This window comes from Lepisosteus platostomus, chromosome 20 (assembly GCF_059453375.1).
Source record: "Lepisosteus platostomus isolate fLepPlt1 chromosome 20, fLepPlt1.hap1, whole genome shotgun sequence".
In the NCBI taxonomy this organism is placed as follows: Eukaryota; Metazoa; Chordata; class Actinopteri; order Semionotiformes; family Lepisosteidae; genus Lepisosteus; species Lepisosteus platostomus.
Genome location: NC_142630.1, coordinates 11342792 through 11364870, shown reverse-complemented (window position 1 = coordinate 11364870; position 22079 = coordinate 11342792). Strand labels below are relative to the sequence as shown.

Here is a 22079-nt window from a genome sequence, read left to right as displayed (position 1 = left end):
ACAAAGGGTGCAAAACAGGGTACAGCCTGTACAGGACAGCAGTCCATCACAAGGCACATACAGACACAAACACAGACGCTCACACTTAGGGCCAGTGTTCCCAGAAGCCAACTAACCTACCAGTATGTTTCTTGGAGAAAACTGGAGCACCCAGAGGAAATGAACACAGAGAGAAATACTGACAGTATCATGGGTCAGGAATTTAAATCAGGAACCCAGCACTGCGATACTAATCCCTTTGCGACTGTGTCTCCTAAACATCAGTTTATGAAAAATTAAGAAATGTGCTGCCCTGAAACCAGATTCAATTATAATGCAGTCAATAAAATTATTTCATTTTAAGAATTTAAAAACCTAAAAAAATATTTAAGTATTTGGGGAATATATCTTTAGTAGGATTTGTGTTTAACAATGATTCTTCCTGGTGGTGTAGTTTATGATCTCTAACTTTCTGTGGCTACTTCAATTACTGAACATTATAGGGCACAATGAGTTATGTAACAAGGGTGACAGCAATATGAAAGCAACAGCACACAAAACAACAGGCTAAAGCAGGAGAAACATAATCTGAGGGAGCCTGGCAAATTCAATAGCATGAAAATGAACAATGCCTATTTATTACTTAAACCCATACATCAAGAAAACAGTTATTTAATCAATTACTATGAAGAGTTGGCAAGGAGATATTATTTAAAAACATAATTATGATCTGCAGGTCCTTAGATATGGTGCCAGCAAGTTAGCTAAATGCCGAGTCTACTGCAATAAACGCACTACCCCAAATTATTTCCCTTAACAGACAGCAATTATGCCTCCCTGTACGCATAATAAGATATCAATTTTAAACTGCTTTGAAAAGGTGCCAGTGCAGCCTCTTTTTCGTCGTGGTATTTCAAATCTAGGCTTATGGAGGCTGGTTAAAGCCACAGAAACAGCACACCTCTGTAGCAAACCCTTCATGGTAAGATCAACTGCACAGGCTGTGTTGAAAAAAAAAGGCAATTAAACAGGAAACAATAAAAATAACTGGAAAACAATGTACTCTGTATGTTTTCTTTTAAATGGACCACAACTCTTTTAGTGCCTTCAAAGGATGAAATAGGAATCACAGTGAAAGCATCATTAGTACTTCACTACACTTACCTTTTCCTGCCAGTGCAATATGCCAATTATAGCAAGGATGAAAACACAGACACCAATTAGGGCAATGGCTGTTAGCAACACAATGTTACTGGGGGTCAGATAAAGTTTGGCACTCCACCTGAGAACAAAAATGAGAGAGAAAATAATTACTTTTTATAACTGACAACAATAGCTTAAAAAAAACAGAGTGAGTATCTATTCAATCTTAAATCTTTCACTTTTTGTTACTCCACTGTCATAATGAATAAGAATTAAAATGATCAAAATACTGAAGATTGACAAATATATCTAATTCAAGTCATGGACAAAGGTTCGGTTTGTTAATTGTGGTGCATTCTTACCTCACGTCTACCATTAATTGCTAAATATAAGAGAAAAACACTCAGGAGATTCCATTCCACTGCTAATGCAACAATTAATTAAAGGAAATGTACTTACTCCTGGGTTACTGGCAAATCACTCTTCCTTTGAAATAAAAGTACTGTTCAAGTATTTTAAAAATGGAAAAAACAGTTTCAGAATCCTATGTCCTGAGTTAACGGAGATATACTCTCTGATATTTCTATTACCATTATGTCATTATACGAAACAAACATCTTCAATATAAAATAAATTACACTAAAGTAAAATTGGCTTTCAGTGAAATAAACAACTGATCTCTGCTCTCTTGTTACAGGTTTACCTAGATTTATGAATGTGATGTTCATTAAATTTGGCATAAACACAATTGACACAAATTCCGGAAACTTTGAAACTGAATTTTCTATGTTAATGAACTTTCACATGACCCACCAAAAGATCTGGTATCCGTAAAAAGTAAAAAAACAGAACCACCCAAGTATTCGTACAGATTCATGATGTTTATTGAACATTTATTATGCTGCTTAATCCTGTAAGTTTATGGGAATTAAAAAATGCATAGTTAACTATAATTTAAAAAAATATAATGTAAACAGTGACCATATACGAGAGCCAAAGAGTCTACATAAAGCTATTATATTAAATATGAAGATGGCTAACCAATAATGGGAATCTGAAAGGTAAACATTTAGCCCATATTTTGTGTTTTCTTCTTTAATAATTGATAATAATAACAAGAATGTTGAATAATGCAGACAAAATACTACAAAACAAAGCACTGAAAGTTCTCTCCCAGCAAAACTGACTAAACTATCTGTTTTAAATTATTGTCCGTTCACTATTTGATGTATATTCTTCATATTTATTTTTGCATTGTGAAAGACGTATCGGTGTATTTTTTAGCTTAGGAATAGAGCTGCAACAACAGTCCAAAATATATTGCTAATTTTAAGATTTTCAAATTAATGTGAAAAGCAATTCTGATTTAAGAAATTTCATTTATTTTTTGAAGATGAATGATTGCATTGCTTTTTTAAAGCAAGAGTTATCTGTAATAATAATTTACTGCTTTTAGACCACAATTGTTTATCTGAAACAATTCCAAACAACTTGAACATCTGCCAGTGAAGTTCAGCACCACCTGGATGATGCCCAATGGCCATTATGTGCCAGTAGCACTACTACACAGCAGATCAGGCAAAGAACTGAGAAACTCCTTGAATTAAAAAGGAACATTAGGTAGACCTTGTACCAACTGAGACTGGAATTTATCCCAATGTTAATTCCTACTCTTACGAACAATGTCATGGGATCTTAATAATGAAATTAGCAAGATTTTCAAATCTCCTCTGAAGGAAGCCACCTTACCTAAAGTCTCCTTGATCACCACTCTTGGCCATTAGTTAGGACATTCTGGTCCACACAGAGGAGTGCTACCTACTGGTCCACTAATCCCATTTAAAGCAGCAGTCTGATTTCTTTACAAGTCTACTATCCTAGTACTAAGAAGGCCTTGTGAGATTCCCCATTTCCCAAATTCATCTGTTCTTTTTTCTTTCAATCATTTTTGCTGTTGTAACTATTATAGTTTTGTTTGAAGTACTTTGAATCTTGTGGCATGAAAGGCACTGTGAATATGGTGGTCATTCCACTGAGACTCGTTATCTGCTTAGGAGAGATATTTAACAAGGGCAATTTATAAGTTAAAATTTATATTAGGTGTAAGTAAGCAAGCAAATGAAGTAAAAAGTGGAAATTGCCTTGCAGTAAACAAATAAGCCTTGGTTTTATCAGTTAACAAGAAGGAGTCTTTGGTTACGAATAAATAATATAAAAATGTTCAAAGCGCAGAAGTACAAGATATTCTGTTTGTGTGCACCTCAGATATGCTATGGAGTTGAGCCACTAAGTTACATCAAGTTCTTTTTTAGAATCTTAAGTGACATCTGCGAGCCAGGGGAATACTTCCAAGAGATGAGCACCTGACCTCAAAAAACCGCAGAAAACCTTTAGACTTAGTCAAAGCTCCACAGAGTATGGATTTAAAACTCTGGGGCAATCCAGCTTTCATAGAGAGTGGGGCAGCATGGTGGTTTTGCTGTCTTGCAGAAAGTCTTAATATGCTCTGGCTTTAGGCATTCTGCTCTGTGTAGAGTTTCCTTACACCTCTCTAAGGTAAATGGATTGGATCTGGTATTAGCCACGAATACACTTTCATTGTTCATTCTGAGTCAAATTCACCTTGTCGCTTGTCAGAAATGTTAAAATCTGTACATGCCAACATTAAATAAACGTTTATTTAGTACGTAACTAGCAAAAATGCAGATCCTAACCGTAATAGTTTCTTCCAAAGTTATATTGCATATTTATGTAATTACAGCAAGAAGAGTTTATACATGGGTGGCTTGAAAGACTGGATCGCAAAGTCAAACTTTCTGTATTACAATATTCTGCAGTCATCCTCTATATTTTGGTGGACCATAATCAGCCATTGTAATTACTGACACAAGAGAATACCGAAATGAATGCAATTTCAAAACACATTTAAACAATACACTGTAAATACATTGATGGCAGCCCAATGTTTTATTATAGTAACTGTCAAGATTTAACTATGAGATAAATTACATACAAAAATGTCATAAAATAGTATATTGTGAATACATTCATCACAGGCTATAAATAGCTATAACAATAATGAGCTCTGGAGTATTCTTTTATTTTAAAGTAAGTATCTCTGAAGTAATGCCATATTATACATCCTGTATACATGCATACTTGTACTTGCTAGGTGGCTGAGTGGGGGAGTAAACCTGCTCATAGCTAAATAATTTAAGATAGCTATTCTATCTCTAAATGCTTCCTTGCTGATGGTGAGGAAAGTCACTCCACATCTATTCTTATGAGATAGATGACTAAGAGAGAATACTTCAGGAGATAAAAATCAGTGAATTATGGACAATTTCACCATTTTTACATTCTGTAAAAAACTGCCTATAAAAGCCACCAGAGTGACATGATTTATTGTTGTTTAAGCACCTATATAGCAACTCCATAAATCAAGTGCATGCAGCTTGCATACATTAGGACTGAAAGGCACTGGCTTCCATTCTGTTAGGTAGGAACGAAAAGACACATGATATTCATGTCTATGAATATCATGGGTCACAGCAACCTGGAATCCTTCCTAAAAACACAGGATATAAAGTGGGGTTTTTACTCTGGATGGGACACCAGCCCACCACTGAGCACACATACACAGAAACACAGGGACTATTTCCCTGGAAGGTAGGAGGAAAGATTGGCAGCAATGTAATGTGTACAAGTTAATTTTTATTTAATTGTTACTACCTGCGAGGGTTGTTGTGGGGATATGGAATGACAATCAGCTGGGAGTTTGGAATAATTGCAGTCCACTCTTGTTTGCGAATCTCCTGGAGGGAGAGAAAAAACAAAGTTCTCATTAAGATTCCACAGCAAGCTCAGAAACAGAACAAGCTCAACAACAGAAGCTTTGGAGTTCTTTCTTTTTTCCTAAGTGTCAGGATGGGAGCTCACTGACTGTTTAATCAATACCAATTCCAAAACCTATACTTGTGGAAATAGCTTTGCATGTCATAAAACTAGCAAGTTGCTTTGAATTTTTACAAGTGCCTTCCATTTTTTTCCCTGTCATCTTTAGTTTTCCAGAGTACCCAAGTAGAAAACAGTTTGGTTTCTGTTCTAACAAAACATTCATCATTTAACAACATAAACTACCAGTGATATTCAAGTAATGTAATTTGGTATCTTTCACTTGTCAACTTTTCAGTAACACTCCAGAGTCTGGAAAACCACCTAAAGCTTTAAAATAAAAAAAATACGTGTCGAAGAATTAAAAATAAAATAAAGTTACGGCACGCAGTACATTACAAAACAACAGAAATCCCCACTTATGTCACAACTGTGGCTTGGCTGAAATGTGCACTTGTGTTAATGCTATCAGCTGAACAGTTAAAGGTTACAGGTTACAGAAGTGGAAGCGCTACTCCTATGTATTTAACCTTTAGTTCCTCTTCAAAAATTATTGCTGCAGAATGTGCATGTCGACAACAAGAAGGATGAGGAGACCATTTTATTGGCAGTAACTCAGATTGGGGTTCATTTATGTAAAATTTTATTTTAATGTGAAACTGGCAATAGAAGAAATAAACCCTATAGCGATATGTTTTAATTTAAGTCCCCAAAAATCAGATTTCTCATATCAGAAGTCAAAGTATTGATATAAGATATTAAGATTTAAGATAAGATATTTAAAAGATAAGATTTTTTATATCCATTTACCAAATACCAAAAATCAATTTTTGATATTTTTGTTGTATCTTTGATATATGGAAAGAACACTAATTAGATACAATGTATACTAAATTGATGAAGACACCAGAGAGTAGTCTCTATTTCCTGCACAATGCATGTTACGTTAGTAAAACATGAATAAACAGTTTCTACATAATGCTGCTAGGAAATAAATTGGAAAAAAACAAATGTCATGATTACATACTATATGTTGAGAAAAAGTTTAAGGTTTTTATAGCCACAGATGTCAAGAGAGTGAAAGCGCATCTTAGAGCAACCAGTACACAAAACCATAGTTCATAGTTCTAGGATTAGAATCCAAAAACAGGTGTTTAAATGGGGCATTACTCGCCAATAGCTCCCTATAATTATATACTTATGATTAAATTCCTTTATATTTATAGAAGCAGTAATACTACTGATTATCCAGTGTAACAATATGAAAATATTTTTGTGCTTAATATTATTTTCTACATTGACTCTGCAAATAATCTGTCCTAGTATTGATTTTACTGCCCTTTTTGCCCGCCTTACATAATTTTCAATTTATCTTAATGATAAGGATTATGTGCCTTGTACATACTGCTATGTTTAATAATAAACTAATGTATTAGAAGAGTTTATTTAATCACACAATGGTATTATCAGTGGCATCATAGCCCTAGTTCATAACACAACTGTACACTCTCTCTACTCTAAAACAATTTATTAATTAACACTTGTCACTGTCTCATTTGTCCTGATGAACGCTTGTGATTTTCTCTCTTCTGGGTGTGTGTTCTTTTTTCACTTTCTTCTAAAGTATTAAACACAAAATACAATGCAAATCGATTCCAACAGTATATATTTAAATAACATACCTATTTTGGTGCATGGAATATATTTCAGATACAGCAGTTTTCATTTTCTGACACATAATCCCCCCTTTATTGGATACGAAATATGGAAAAATTAACTGGTGTTCAATTCCCTACTGACACGGCTTTAATGGCAAAAAAAATGGAATTCCTTGCTATCATTAAAAAGAGAAAAAAAAACATTCAATGTTTTTTAAAGTATGAAGTGAGGACCAGAAGTCATAACTTAAATGTTATGCTTTTTAAAATAATAAGAAACATGCTGTTATCAAAAACATGAATTGCTTATACCTGAAATTCAACTGTTGATATTAGAAACTCACTTACTGATATCAACAAATAAATTGCATATTTCAGGCATTCTTTTTTATATTTCCTTGTGGATACTAGTTGTGGATACTTGTCTTTTTGATATCAGTTACTATGGCTTAAAAATTAATACATTTTGTCATAAAACACCATCATGACATCAGGTTAAGGGCAAGTGTAATAAAAGAAGAGAGGTGAAATATAAGTGACAATCACTCATAAATTCGAGAAATAGATTCTCTATCCTGCTCCTGGGATACTGCTTGTTTTTGTTACACCTGAGCACTCAAATAAACATAATGAGTGCCTTAGTAGATATAATAATAGGTTTAATTTGAAATCTCGAATAGTTCTCTTGAACATGTATGAGATATTCTTGAACATGTACGAGATTTCCCTTTAACTAACATACTTTCAGAGGTACTAATCAAGCACCTTGTTGGTTCATTTAAGGAATCTATCGCAAAGAGCTCAGCTACTATAAAAAAATAGCAGGTGTGTGGGTCCCCAAGACTAGGATTGGGAATCCTTGCTCTAAAATATGGTGCTTTTGACCTTGCATTGCAAGGTCATTGTATCACGGTTTTCTGACCTTTATTCTTTCCTTTAAGTGTACAGCAAACATGTTCCACAGTAATGTGTGCAACCTGACTCGCTGTTTTGTCATTGATTTGAAACCTCTTGCTATTTATATAGCCCTGCCCAGTTAAACTGCTGTTTTACAGCAGTGGCATCATTCTGAGTTCGTAATGGCCAGCATATTTATGACATGGTTTCTTCTTTGCTATAAGGTTGGACAGCCATGATTACAGACTACACTTTATTAGTTACGTTGAAGAATCTCGTTATCCAGGACAGCTTTCTGTTTTCATTGAGGCTACCTTTTTAGCAAGAAGCTCCCTGGAGGCACCAACACACACAGTCAAGCCACACATCAAGCATTCATGCGGTGTGCTTTGAATATTTAATCCTATGAATATTACAAAGCTTAAATCAAGGCACAAACCTGATTTTAAAAAACATTTAAATAAAAGATCTTTTTCACATGAATAACTCAGGTAAAATAGTATGAGAGCATGAAAATATTGCTACATTTTTACCAATGTTTACATAAAACAAGTAAACAAAAAAAATATCTGTTTTTAACTGTTTAATCATGACTAATATGCATTAATGTGCTATTCTAAGAATTCCTCCTCTGATTATGATGCAAAAACATGTAATTTAAATGTCTCTAGAAACAGTTTAATGAAAACAGGAGGAAAGAAACTCTTGGCATTTCTAATCCATTTTAGTAAAGCCTCTCAGTGCCAGAAGAAAATGGTTCTTAAATTTAAATTAGTCACTGGAGGGAGTTCTCAAGAAATTAGGATATTTTAAACTTTGTGATAATCTGGGTTTCAAAGGTAATGCTGTTTGAAAGGTGGTACAGTATATGTGGGAATGAGGAATTGCATGAAAAATGCACTTGATATAAACAAACTGTGGAATACTCTACATATTGCAGACAAACCATTGGAATTAGCTGCCATTACCTTCTCTCCCAGTGGACGGGGGATCCCAACATAGAGATGATCCAGGAAGTTGGCACTGCGGCCTAGTCCCAGCACTGTGTAGGGAAGCTGTAAAGCGAGATGGGCCGACTGACTGAGCTGTCCAGCTGGAAGTCAAACAAAACCACCATTGAAGCCCATTTGCCACATAAAAGCTGTACATAATACCCACACAAAACTGCAATCATATTTTTCAGTGCTGAATTTTGAACAGTTCTGTGGCGTGTTGGAACGTCCAATGAACATTACATAAATTGCTTTCTGAGAAACAGGCACTTTGAATTTTGGATATTTTGATTTCTGTATTAGTTGTTTAAATTGGCAATTAAATGTTATTATTGACATCATAAAAGTACATCAAGTATATAAATATCTCTCTATTCAACTTCTTTATGCAAAAATGCCTTCTGTTAACCGAACAGCGAGTTCTTAGTTTGTTTTCATTATTTTGATGTGATTTTGAATTTAGGCTTCAAAGATTTTCAAAACATTTCAGATGGAAAAATACTACAGAAAATTAAATTATTGCGTTATCTTTCCAGCACACGCCATTTGTTTTTTGGGGGATAAAGTTGTTTACCTAAGATAGACTACCTGTGGCTTGAATATAAAAAAAAAAACATACTAGAAAGAAATTATTCAGAGGCACTTAAGGAAGTTGGAAGACCACATTTCTTTTTAATTGAAGACGCAGGGGGAAGCTATGGCAATCCATAATACCAGCAACCTTATTTCAGACAGAGACACTCTACAGCTCATAGCCCTAAAACCTTTCCAGAGCAGAAAAACAGAAAGCCACTTCAGAAAGAAATGGAAAAATAACCTGTGTATAATATGACTTGAAACGAGATTGTACTGGCAGAAAGCGAGTTCTTTGTAGACTGGCATCTGTGATCAGCTTGCTTTTTTTTTTTAAGTCTGTGTGCCAGACAACATGCTGGTGAGCAAGGTTTTATTTTGTTTCTCTATTAATATTTTTACTTTGGAACCCTCTGTCAGAGAAAGAGAAGAAAGAAACAGCTTTCATGTATTTAAAAATAGTGTGCCTAAAGGCTTGTCTAAGACGTTTCTTAAGATATATGTTTATGTGTAAGCAATTACCTATTTATTGTTCCCTACCAAGACAACAACTCTTATGAGGCTGTGGTTAAAAATCTGCTTATAGCAACTCAGGTACAATACAGATAAAAAGCATTGTTGTTTTCATGAAATACGTATGTCATTTAAATCATGCCATTAAAGGCAATGTTATACTTAAATGTCTTGAAGTTGGCAGGCTGAGTCATGTAGAGAAATTACAAAAAATTGATCAGTGACAAATCTTTGACAGTCTTAACAACCAGTGTAAGGTAATTGTAATAGAAATAGAAAGAAATAGATCCAGGGTTTGCTACTGGTTATCTAAAATAGACTATCTTGTACACGAGTTCCAAGCTACATTGTGCAAAAGCCACTCATACTCAATCAATCATAAAAATCATTAATTTTTGTACTAAAGGCTTACGTTTAATTTACTCTCTCTCCAAAGATCAATCAATGATATAGGAGTGCAGTACTCTAAAATCAGTACATTCTTTAATGCATTGAAACTGAATAACTTATTCTTTTTAGTTTTTTTACAGAATTGATTTAAGCTGTTCAACCCTTATGTCAAAACATAATAACCACCTGCTGTATTGATTTACTTTGATTGCCTGGCTTATCTTTTCCATTATGTATCCTACAAATCCCCTCCTAAGTATGTCTCTTAAGTAACACACACACATTCTCTCTCTCAAACAAGACCCCGTCCCACTTTACAACATGCTCAAAACAGAACACAACTTGGCATCTGTGTATCACTGAGTTCTTACTTCTGCTGAGAGATGAAAATTACTAACATAGCCTTAATGATGTGATTTTATCACTCAAGTCTCAGAAACGTAACCATTCCTTACATGTAACTTGACATGTACTGTATGGAGCTGGTAAAGAATTGAAAACACCAATTGTTTCCATAACCAAAATAATAACAGTCAGAACTATGGCTGCAAAGAACTCTTTTTGGATTTCAGATATGCAATCAACACTTGCAAATCAGAATATAATTCATAATATTTTCATAATATATTCATAATGATTTATAATGCTGTAGTATTATATTATTGAGACGTAACTAGAAACAGGAACATTTATAAATGCCTGTATAAGGCCTGCTGTTGCCAACAGAAAGCCTGTGTAGCTGAGAGCATTGTGCCTGAGCATTTTAATTTGAACAGATAACTTATAGATGGCTAACATCAGGCACAAAGGCTTTTAAACAGGAGTCACATACAGCTGAGATTGCATGCAGTTTTTATCCATCTATTCATTAATTTTCAAAACTTTTTACCCAATACAGGGCTGTAGGGGAGCCTATCCCAGCAAGCAAAGGTGGAATGTGCCCTGGCCAAGACTCCAGCTAATCTCAGGGCACAGACAGACATAATAATGTACACACTCATGCCAGGGCCAGCTTTTTCAGAAACTAATTAACCTACCAGTATGTCTTAGGACTTTGGAAAGAAAGTGTAAGACCCAGTGAAAAACCATGTGAACATGGAGAGAATATACAAACTTCATGCAGACAGTACCCTTACTGCACGTCTGAAATTGAACCCAGGTCCCTAGTCCTGCGAGGCAGCAATGTTAACCTTTTAAATAAAAAGGCAGGGCATTATGACCAGATAATTTTGGAGAGGAAACAGTTGCATTAGCAGCTTTCTTAAGCTGCTACAATGCATCTGGTTATGAATGGTTAGGAGTTTCACAAATAATAAAACCCAATGTAAACCTTTTTTATTTTGCTATTATTGTGTCCTATGCTTCTCACCACACTTTGCTTTATTAAGGACATATAACATAAGACATTGACATAAGACACTGAAAAGTCTGAAAACAAAAAGTGAAAGAATAACTGGCACACTCCACCTGCGCGTGTGTGCATCTTAGTTTATATCATTGTAAGCATGGAATTTTGTGTGGGACTAATTCCCTACTGCCACACAGTTAGACAGCCTAATTGGATAAAAAGAAAACATTAAAGAAATCTAAGCCTGGCACCACTGATAATTGATTTATAATGTATTAGTAGAGGGCGGATCTTTTTACTCACAAAATCCTCCTAACAGACGCAGCATTATTCCCTTATGAATGCTCAACTCAGCAGCTTCAGTAACACACAAAATATGCAATGGATAAGAACTCTGCTGCCCAAGAAAAAAAACAAAACTTAAAAGGTCAGGGAAATGCTTATCTGACTAAGACAGACAAGATTTCTCTTAATGATGTAATTTAAAAACTAAAACTATTAACCCTAAGTAAGATGTGTTTGAATGAAGAACTTTAATTTGATTATTTAGAATATTTCTTAGGAAGAATCAGAGTTGCTTGCTTACAACTTCCCTCTGAAATATTTTAAATTTGTAAATGCACTCATATGATTTACTACTACCACTAACACCTCTTCCAGCAGCAACCTTAGCTTTCCCAGGAGGTCTCTCATCCAGTTACTGGCCAGGCTCTCAGCTGCTGAGCTTCAGTGGGCTGCCAGCTGTGAGTTGCAGGGTGATATCGCTGATGGTTATCACTTGTTAAAATTGTTATTTGCTTTCACTGTCCTCTGTTTTCTTTTAATTGACCCATCAAATTTTTAATCTTAATTTAACATCTAATCTTAACTCTTAACATCTAATCTTAACTCATAAGATCAAAAGCATCCATATAAAGGCTGTGAATGACAAAATAATAGGGATTTTATTTCTTCTTTTTTATCAAAGTAAAAATATAAGGTAGAAAACCATACATAAAACATGAACAAATTTAAACACAAAAACAAGAAAATGAAAGAACAGCAATGACATAACCTAAAGATAAAGAGACAATTAAATGTGTAAGAAAAACAAAAACTGTTACAAAAAACACAAATAAACACACTGGTCTACCTTTACACCTCCTGAGATTGATTATGTCCTGAAGACATTAGGACAGCCAAATTTCCCTGTGCCAGATGTTTATATTTTGTTTTCATTTGAAACAATACAAACTCATTCAAGTGCTAAATTAATTGTATCATTCATGTGGCCCATTTCCAGTGGAAAATGGTACTCCACAGCATGGTACTGAGCTCCCCTGATTTGGCGTTAAATGTTTTCTGAACATTTAGAAACAGTAACATAGCCAATACTCAGTAATAGTGTTCCTTTTCCATGTCCTTGCTTGAACCAACATTAAAATGCCCTTTCAGGCAGGTAAAACAATGTGATCTTCCTGAAGGAATACAGTAGCAGGCTCCAGGTTTCTCTGAAAATGCACACCCCTCCTGTAATATAACGTATGAAACAAAAACAGACCTCTTTTCCATTATGTACCTTCACATTATAGCAAAACTTTCTTCTCAGCGCTGTAAAAAAATTACCTACAATTATGATTTCATTTTTTCCCATAGTAACCAGATAATGTCAGATTCTTGGCACACAGCTTGATGATGCTCCACAGAGGTTGGCACATACATCGCAATAAGCCATAAATTATTTACAAAGAGAAGTGTGTTGCCCTTTCTAAATGGAACTTCTGATTACACAGTCATTATATAACCCCAATCTGATATATAATGCAGTGTGTTGCACAGCTCATTATCACATATTCACAGTGAGAATAGTTATTTGCCAGGCTGCAGCAGCAATGGTATCTTCAAAATGAAGATGTTCCAAGTCCAACGTAGCATGGTTTGATTAAACAGCTCATAGCCCAAATGTTGTAAATGTGGGTACCGACATTACAGGGCTCTTTTCCAGTGTGTCTTCAGCAAACATTTAAACACACAGCTCTTAAAATATGAATAAGCTTTCAAAACTATCTAAATGATACACACACATTACAACACACACATTCCAAGTGAGGAACATGATCAAGTGGCAGTCACACTTCAAAACTTAGAGGTAACCAAAAACGAGTACAGTAAAACCTAGGTCAACCGTCGTTGGATTATCTGATAAACTAAAAGATGGTGAACGTGGGTTGAATATGTGCAACAACACATGGTGAATGAGCAGTGAAGAGATTTTTCCAATGAACAGATGTAACTACAAATTTCATTGATCAAACCCCTGATCCTGTCTTTTCAGAATGTTAAGGATAATTCAGGACTTTCGTGGCAGCCGTGTGGAGCAGTGGTTAGGGTTCTGGACTCATAACGTGAAGGGTGTGGTTCGAAATCCCCGGTCAGGCCCTGCAGTTGTACCCTCAAGCAAGGTATTTCACTGGAATTATTCTGGTAACACAAACAGATATATAAATGGGTACAGACTACAGTCACTTGAACGATTTTAAGCGACATTCAAATAAATTAATATGGATGCTGCACATTGGTGGTGGTGGAGGGGAGTCCCCATTACCTGTAAAGTGCTTTGAGTGGAGTGTCCAGAAAAGTGCTATATAAGTGAAAGCAATTATTATTATTATTAATAATAGCAAGTGCACTGGCTTCTCTGTCAAGAGGTAGCCTATGTCTTAGAAATCCTCTGCCTTCAAAATGTGTGATCAGGATTGCCAGTACAGATGCCAGAAAGAGCCTCGGAATAACAGGTAAGTACATTTATTTACCAGTTTTTATAATTGTATACATTTACATGTTTTTTCATGCATGACTTTGTTATGTATTTCCCCCTCAACTATCTGACATGGCAGCTGATCAAGCCCATCCTTGCCCTCTCACCTAAGACAGGTTTTACACAGTTATATAAAGAAATGCTTACATTTTCACTAATATAATCACCAGACTACACAACTCAAGGTTTTTGGGAAAAATATGCTTTTCCTCTATCGTTACAAACTATCTTCCTCCTGCACTACAGAAACTCAGGAACCAGCATTCAGTGCTGCTGAAGCTACTCATCTTTCAATCAGATACTTCATGGTGATTAATAATAAATCCCAGATAGGATTTTGGGTCTTAAGGATAATGGGTGTTATACAGATGAAGTTGTACATTGATGCAGGATTGTCCCAAGGGCTTTGAAGTTCGTTTTATAGCTCACATAATGACAGGAAATTTAAACATTGATTTGCCGGAAAGCAGAGATCTGTGGCTGTTGTAAATAGATGTGGTACCCATAGTGCACCATTCAATCCATCGTATTATTGACCCCTTACACAAATTCTAATATAATTAAGTCCAGTTTTTAAAGATGGGGAACATGAGGTTGAGCTCCTTGATTAAAACACAAAGATCAATGAACAGCTCTTGTACTGTAGCTAAGCATATGCTCATGTGGAAAATGTACTCACAATTACAGGAAGAAAACTATTTGTTCAAGAAATATATGAAAGAAAAGCCATATAGAGTGTACAAAAAACCCCTCAAAGCAGTAGGATTTATATCACATGATATAAATGAAACCAATTGCTGGCTTGTCACAGTTCTGTAACAGCCAGCATACAAAAATAGCCAAATCATCACTTATTTATTGTACAAAAACAAAAACAGAACAAACGCACAAGTCCATAATTACAATGCAAATGTATAATTATGGATTTGTGCACTGCTTTGCGATTAACAGCGTAATTATGGACTTGTGCATTGTTTTTTGATTGTTTTAGACAGGAAAAAAAAAACACAGGAGGAAACAAGGGATCTGCAAAAAGGCCAAAGTTTTTTAAACAAGAAAGCCTGAAATAGCTTGAAACGAGAGCAACCAACCGAGCTTAGAACATAGAGGCAGGAAAAAGGGCAAAATGGACAAAGAGTCAGGTCAAGATCTCTCAGAATGGCTTCAGTGTTTTCAACATTAAGGCATCTTGCATTGCTCATGCATTGAAGAATTCTGGCTTAAGGCATTAAATCGTAAGTCGAATGTGAGAAGAAATACAATAATATTATTTGTTAAACACAAAAAATTATTTAGTGGCTTTTTATAATGAATGCTTTACATTTGTAGACTAAAAATGTATTCTCTGCAGTTTTGATTTGTATGCCATACATCATGCATATACACAGTATATCTGCTGGTAGATGCAATGTTTCAGGAATACTACAGATTGCAACATTAGTATATTACTGTGATTAGCTCATTAAATGTTCTTGCAATTTTTTAAGTTGTGCTTAACATAGAATTTATAACAAACTATCGAAATATTCACTTATGAAAAAACAAGGCAGTTCACCAAAATGTCAAAATCGTTTCAAAATACAATCTTCAATTAACCATATCTTTATTCAGTTAATTGTTCCAGAATTAACTTCAAGCTATGTTCCTTTACATGAGTTTAAATAATTATCAAATTACTATTATTTAAAAAAAGTAATATACCTTATATAATAAGAAACATATAAAGCAATGGAAGATAATAGCATCTAAAGAGAGCATTTATGAACTGAATAATATTATCTTTTTGTGCGGCTGCTGCTTCCACCATACATGAGTCTCTGTGATTAATCAACCCAAGTGCTGGAGTAGCATGTGTAGGTGTATGTGTATGTGAGAGGGTGTCTTGTGCATTCTGTGTGTATGTGAGATAAAGGGCCAGTGTGTGTTTTTGTGTAGGAGTTCTCCAAGTCCAGGCTAATCCAGCACATTGTGCCAGCTTCCTTGTAGCACTGCTTCCTTCGCCTCCACACAATTTCTTTTCAGACAAGCAAGAACTTAATGGTCTGACTGCAGAAACCGAAATCACTCAGCGTGCAAAGCCCTGATCAATAATAATCCCTCTTCCCGCTACAGCTGGTTAGCTTGGCTGAATCCAAGCGGTTTTAACAATTTCAATTCAGTTCAACTTGGGTAGCACAAACTTGGAGAGGGGCAGTCTACATGTTAGCAAGTGTATGTGTGTTTTTGAGTGTGTGTGGGGGTTTCGTGAATTGGAACTTGTTATTGCATAGATAATTGTTTTTTCCTTAATTCCCCTAATTAAAAGTATCTACTCAGTGCAGTAGCAGAGGTAGGCTATCGATCGTGATTGCCTCTTTTCTTTCGTCCTTCAGAATGCCATGCTTGTAGGAAGCCAGGCAGAAGGTGAGTGAGACTGGGGATTCCTCAGACCTACAGCAGAGAAGTCCCATTCATCAGCCTGACAGCCACAGTCTCTGAAGGACAAGGAAGTTTTTATACAGCCTTGTTCCATGCTTTTTTTCCTTTCCATCTATCTGGCCAAAGCCTTGTTATAAAGTGAGCAGCAAACCGATTCCTTTTCATAATGCTCATTTATCATATCCATAGCAAGAGCTTATACAATCAATCCTAACTGAAAGTGTTTTCTATGCGATTGAGCAACTAGAAATAAGGCTGATTAAGGAAATGACTAAACATTATTAAAATATTATTTACAAACTTCAGATTATTTTGCTGTCTAAAGAGCATCATGTTGCTTGTAGCACAGGCAACAGACCGAAAGATCAGGCAGGGTAGAAAGATCCATCTTCTTTAATGTAAAAAATAAATGGATTGTTTCATCTCATTTCACACAATCTAGCGGAAGATGACACCAACGTTCTGCTAATAAAACCCAGGAGAAAAATAAGTAAAGAAGATGGGTTTAGAAGTTCATAAAGGACACTTGGTCATTTACGTCACACATAATGAGAAAATCATTACGTTTGTTCACTCTGATTCACTAAAAAAATATGGATTTTTTTATGGGTTTCTGGATTATGTTAACAGCAATGTCCAGGGACGAGATTTCATTCACTCGTTTGCTTGTCTTTACAGGGTGCCAGGGACAGGTTAGCAGGGTTACAGGTACCCTATTTCATTTAATTTACATCCAGTGACTAATATAGGCAAATATGATATGTTAAAATAATAAGAATAAGTAACTACACTGATCTAAAAACCCAAATTCAAAATTAAAATATGCAGTGTTTTTTATGTTCAGTTTATTTTACAATAACACATCTTCCTTTAGGCCCTGGTGTGAGTGTGTGAGTGTTGGTGCTTGTCTGCACGATGAAGGACTGGCATGCCGTCCAGTGTGTACCCTGCCTTGAGCCCATTACTTGCCAGGATAGGTTCTAACTCCCCTGCGATGTTGAATTGGAGGAAGAGGACAGAAATTGGATGGATGGATATCTCCCTTTAAATTTGCAATGAGCAGTCATTATGTTATCCCCAATTTGGGCTCTGGGTATAAGGATGTCTTTTACCTAACCCTAATTATTGTAAGTACTGCAGTTGTTTTTATTGTACATTACCCAAATCTGTGTTTTGTTGAAAAGAATGTTGCTGGTGTAGAAAATGAAATGCTGTTTATATTTACCTGTTTAATAAGACATAAATATCAACTACAAAAATATAAAATATCAACTGGTAAAATGTAGACCTGAAAATTGAGGTTGACAGGCTCTAGGACGAGTGATCGGTATCACTTGCAAACATCATGTGCCAAAGAGATTATCGAGGTGGAAATCATGGACAAATGTTATTTAAGAGAATCAGAATTAGCCAAAGTAAAGTTTAAAGTGATGCAAGATGACAAAACAAATCTACCACCAAAAACACTACACACCCAGAACACATAATTAAATAAAGCTTCTTGATCAGAGAAATACAGGTTTCAAATTAAAATGTTTCTTGGTTTTCAGTTCATTTCCAAGCAAAACTCCTGTTTGGAGGGAGTGATGTAGGTGGAGACACATCACAGCAGCACTAGGAGTCCAGAGCTATTTCACCCCTCACTTGAACCATTGATTATTAAAAAATGACTGCAGTTCTAGGGACACAGATTACTTGTTGACCTCATTTTCCAGACCATTTCAGAGCTTCAACAGTGGAGCTACAGCACCACAGACCCCCACAAAAGACTGCCAGACATGTAAACCTAAGAAATGTGCAGCACTTAGTCTTCTCTGTACAATAAGCATGGAATACCAAACTGAAGACAATAAGATGGAGCTTAGAATTACCATAACATGATAGCATTTAGTATATTCTGACAGAAACACCACAAAAACACCACATATTCATGAAATACCTGAAACATCTTTAATTTTCTTTTCATTCATATAGTCCACTGTCATCTATTGTAATGAGCAAGTCATAATTAACATGTTTTTTCACAAAGATTTCTAAAATTTCTTTGCTTTCAATATTACTGTGTTGTAAAACCAGACATTGCACATTATAGCACCATGTTCCATGTTTTACAATGATGCAGAACACTGTGACTTACAGTCAGGATACAGTAAATTGGCACAGTAGATATATTTGTCCTGCATAAGCAGGTGTAGGAAAATAAGAAGCATTGCACTTCCAGCTCAGACTTTCATGACAAAGTATTTAAAATACCTCCAGCAGACATGGAATAAATAGCAAATACAAAAAATATTACAGACTCACAAACTCGGTCATTTCACAGGTTTAGGTCTGTGACTGCAGATCTGTGCAAATGCAAATGCCCAATTATTTTTCTTTGACTTAATTCTGTGGCACTGAACTTGTTGTACACTCAGAACCAGAGACAGGCGTGCATACTGTCAACCCCCAGGGACATCTGAGCCCAAGGCTACATGTGGCAGAAACATGACAAGACTGACAACTGGGAGTGAGCGGAGTCCTTCACTATTAAGACAGAAAAATCACACAAGTTCAACACTGCTGGCAAAGCTAGAGCATTCCTCTCAATTAACCATCAGATTCACCAAAGCCATCTGACAGATAAATCGAACACGCTGGCTGGATCCACATTATTTACAGTATCTCTACCTGAAACTGCGGACAAATGTGCCTATCCTACCCCTTTACTTACAAGACAATTTGCTTATTAAACAGTTCACTGTCATCTACATATGCACAATACACACAAAATATGAATAATCAGAGAAATGCTATCATTCTATTATCACTTCTTCTTTAGGCTTAACACTGTAATAAAATGTGTTTTTTTTATGAACACCTATTAAGGTAAGGATGCAATGTGCTCAACTTCCTTCATCTGATCAAATTTATAGAAAACAAAACTTTGCTTTGTTCTTTTTTTGCATGTATTTTTTGTTTTGTTAGAAATTTGTTTCATTATTAGTGTTATTACCAGTTATGATTTGCATTTAATTACCTGTTTATATTCTGTAACTGTAAATATAGAATTGTATTTCTTTATATGTAATGGGATCAATTACTTCATTACATACAGCAATTTATAATACTAAGTAACTAGTAAAGGAAATCACTCTAACATGTTTCTTTTGATGTTTTCTCTTATTTTGCACACATTTCCAGAAGCAAGATTCATTTGCCAGGATGAATAAAGAACACAGACACACCCAAAAGAATAAACAGATCCGGGGGTGCCATTAATCTTAAAACTTTATCTCTGTTGCCAGTGCTTTTGGCAGTTACAAAGTATAGGATTTAAACTAATCACTTTGGTGATGTTGAAGACTTGCTTTAGTTAGCAATCAACTTTCACACTGTAATCCTACTTAAGCAATTAATGAATTCTTCTAGTCTCTGGATCTGTTCCTTCAGCTCCATGAAAGCTTAGACTCCCACCAGTCTAGGTTCCCAGTTTCCCTCTTAAAAAAATCTTAAAATGAAATTTCCTTTGGCATTTATGCCTAAACTTGCTTAGCTGAACTCAGTGCTACTTGCTTATTGGATTAGTAGACTCTGCTATTTACTCAGGTTTTAGATTTAATTTGATATGCCTTTCCCCTTGTACTAACATAAGGAAGGTTAGGGTTAGAACATGCACAAAAATGGTTATAAAAAGTGATGCCATATGCCCAGATTACCATAATTGTGAATGTCTCAATTTACCACAACAAACATGAGTCTCTGAGTCTTACGAAAATTTGGTATGAGGGCAAAAGCTTTATTTCACACCAAGCATTGAGAGAAACATGATGCCCTTTTATTTTAAAATCAAATAACAGGTGTAGAAGGCCCAAAGATCAAGATTCAGGAGATAGTGGTCACAGTTGTGAATCCTATCAATGTTACGTCTCCATGGTGTAATTGGTGCAGGCTGTCAGTATGCAGAGGCAAACTATGTATGAATACTAATGCTCTTCTGGGGCTTCAACTTAAGCAATGAGTGGAATGGGCTTTTCTAAGAATAGCTTTTCAATCCAGAATTCTCCAGGGTGTGCATTTGTTTTCTTGTTAATATACCATCTTGCCTGATGCTCAGATATGCCTAGAAGAACAGTGCTATGATCACAGCAGATGATGTCTTACCAGAACATTTAGGAGACCTTAAGCTTTTAACCTTAGAAACATCCTGGATTAAAAAAAAATCCAATACAAAAGCTCTCACTCTATTTGCTTTACTACCTCCCCTAATTATTACAGCCTAGTTGTTGTTACTTTACAATGGCAAATTTACAATGTCATTGCCTCAAGAGGATGAGGTACACAATTAAAGAGAAAAGAAGTGGGTCAATCCTTAGCAATGTAAAGGTTTTATAGAATGAGACTATCAGCAGTTTAAAGCAAAACAGTTGATCCTTTTTGAAGTGCAAAATCTTTTATATACCAAAAAAAACATTTAAGCTTTTTTGACAAGGTTTTAAGTGAAATGACTCTCTCCTTTATCCACAAATCTCAACACTTGCTGCCATTACAAGACTTTCCTGCTTCCCTGCCCTTTTGATTCCTGTGTGCTTACAGCCAAGGGATCACTGCAAGCATCTATCTGAATTGTTTCTGAACTCGCAAGACACTCCACGTCATATCGTGCAGGAGAAGTGAATTGAAGACATGCTCCTGAGCCGAAGTAACTAGCGATGCAGAGAGCCCTTTACTGCATTCCAAGTATTAAACCTTCAAAACCCACTGTGTCCCTTGGTGGGAATTCACAGAATAATGCTGCCAATCTTCTGCCCAGCAAAGCAGAAAGATCTTCATGACATTCAAGACTTCATACAGGCCTTGGAAGAACAGTTATGTATCAGTTTAAGTAGAAATATTCATCACTTGAGATACAAGCAGTCATGCTTGAGCTAATTTAACACAGACAAGCTGTATTTAAAAGGATCTTGCTGCGATAAATATAAAAAGCAAAATGATGTATAACACTTACAGGTCATGCAGATGGAAATTAATTTTTAATTCTAGAAACGGCACCTTATTTCCACTTAAGCAACTCTAGAAACCCTTGTGAATTATGAAAATATAATTAAACAATTAATCAAATACAATGAAACCTCTAATGCATAAAGCAGGTTACCTCATTACAAAGCTAAAAGAGGGCATCTACCAAGACAGAGTTTTTGGTTAAGGTTTCTTGAGATATAATTTATGACAGTACATTACTTTCAGAAATAAAACAAGAATGAAACAAAGGAGAAGGTATCCAGAACAGCAGGTGCTCAGTCTACTTCATCTCCTTGCAATGTACACCATTTTTATTATTGTTTTCTTCACTGTGGAAAAAAAGGAATGTGACAAGTTTTCCTTGGATTAAACCTGGCACAAAATGGTGCCAAGACTACAAATTAAGTGAAGAAAGCAAATTAGATATTTTTACAAAAATATAAGATTTGCATGATTATGTACATTCATTATTTTTG

At 35.4% G+C, this 22079-nt stretch overlaps 1 protein-coding gene across 1 annotated transcript in view; it reads right to left on the bottom strand.

The window, feature by feature from the left end:
* The window catches only part of itfg1 (integrin alpha FG-GAP repeat containing 1), a 112517-nt gene that overhangs the window by 4357 nt on the left and 86081 nt on the right, over positions 1-22079 (bottom strand). Inside the window, exons 15-17 of the mRNA XM_088614189.1 lie at positions 8540-8664; positions 4855-4937; positions 1144-1261 (exon numbers count right to left, since the gene is read on the bottom strand). Of these exons, the coding sequence (XP_088470315.1) occupies positions 1144-1261; positions 4855-4937; positions 8540-8664 (326 nt within the window). The remainder of the gene's footprint in view (positions 1-1143; positions 1262-4854; positions 4938-8539; positions 8665-22079) is intronic.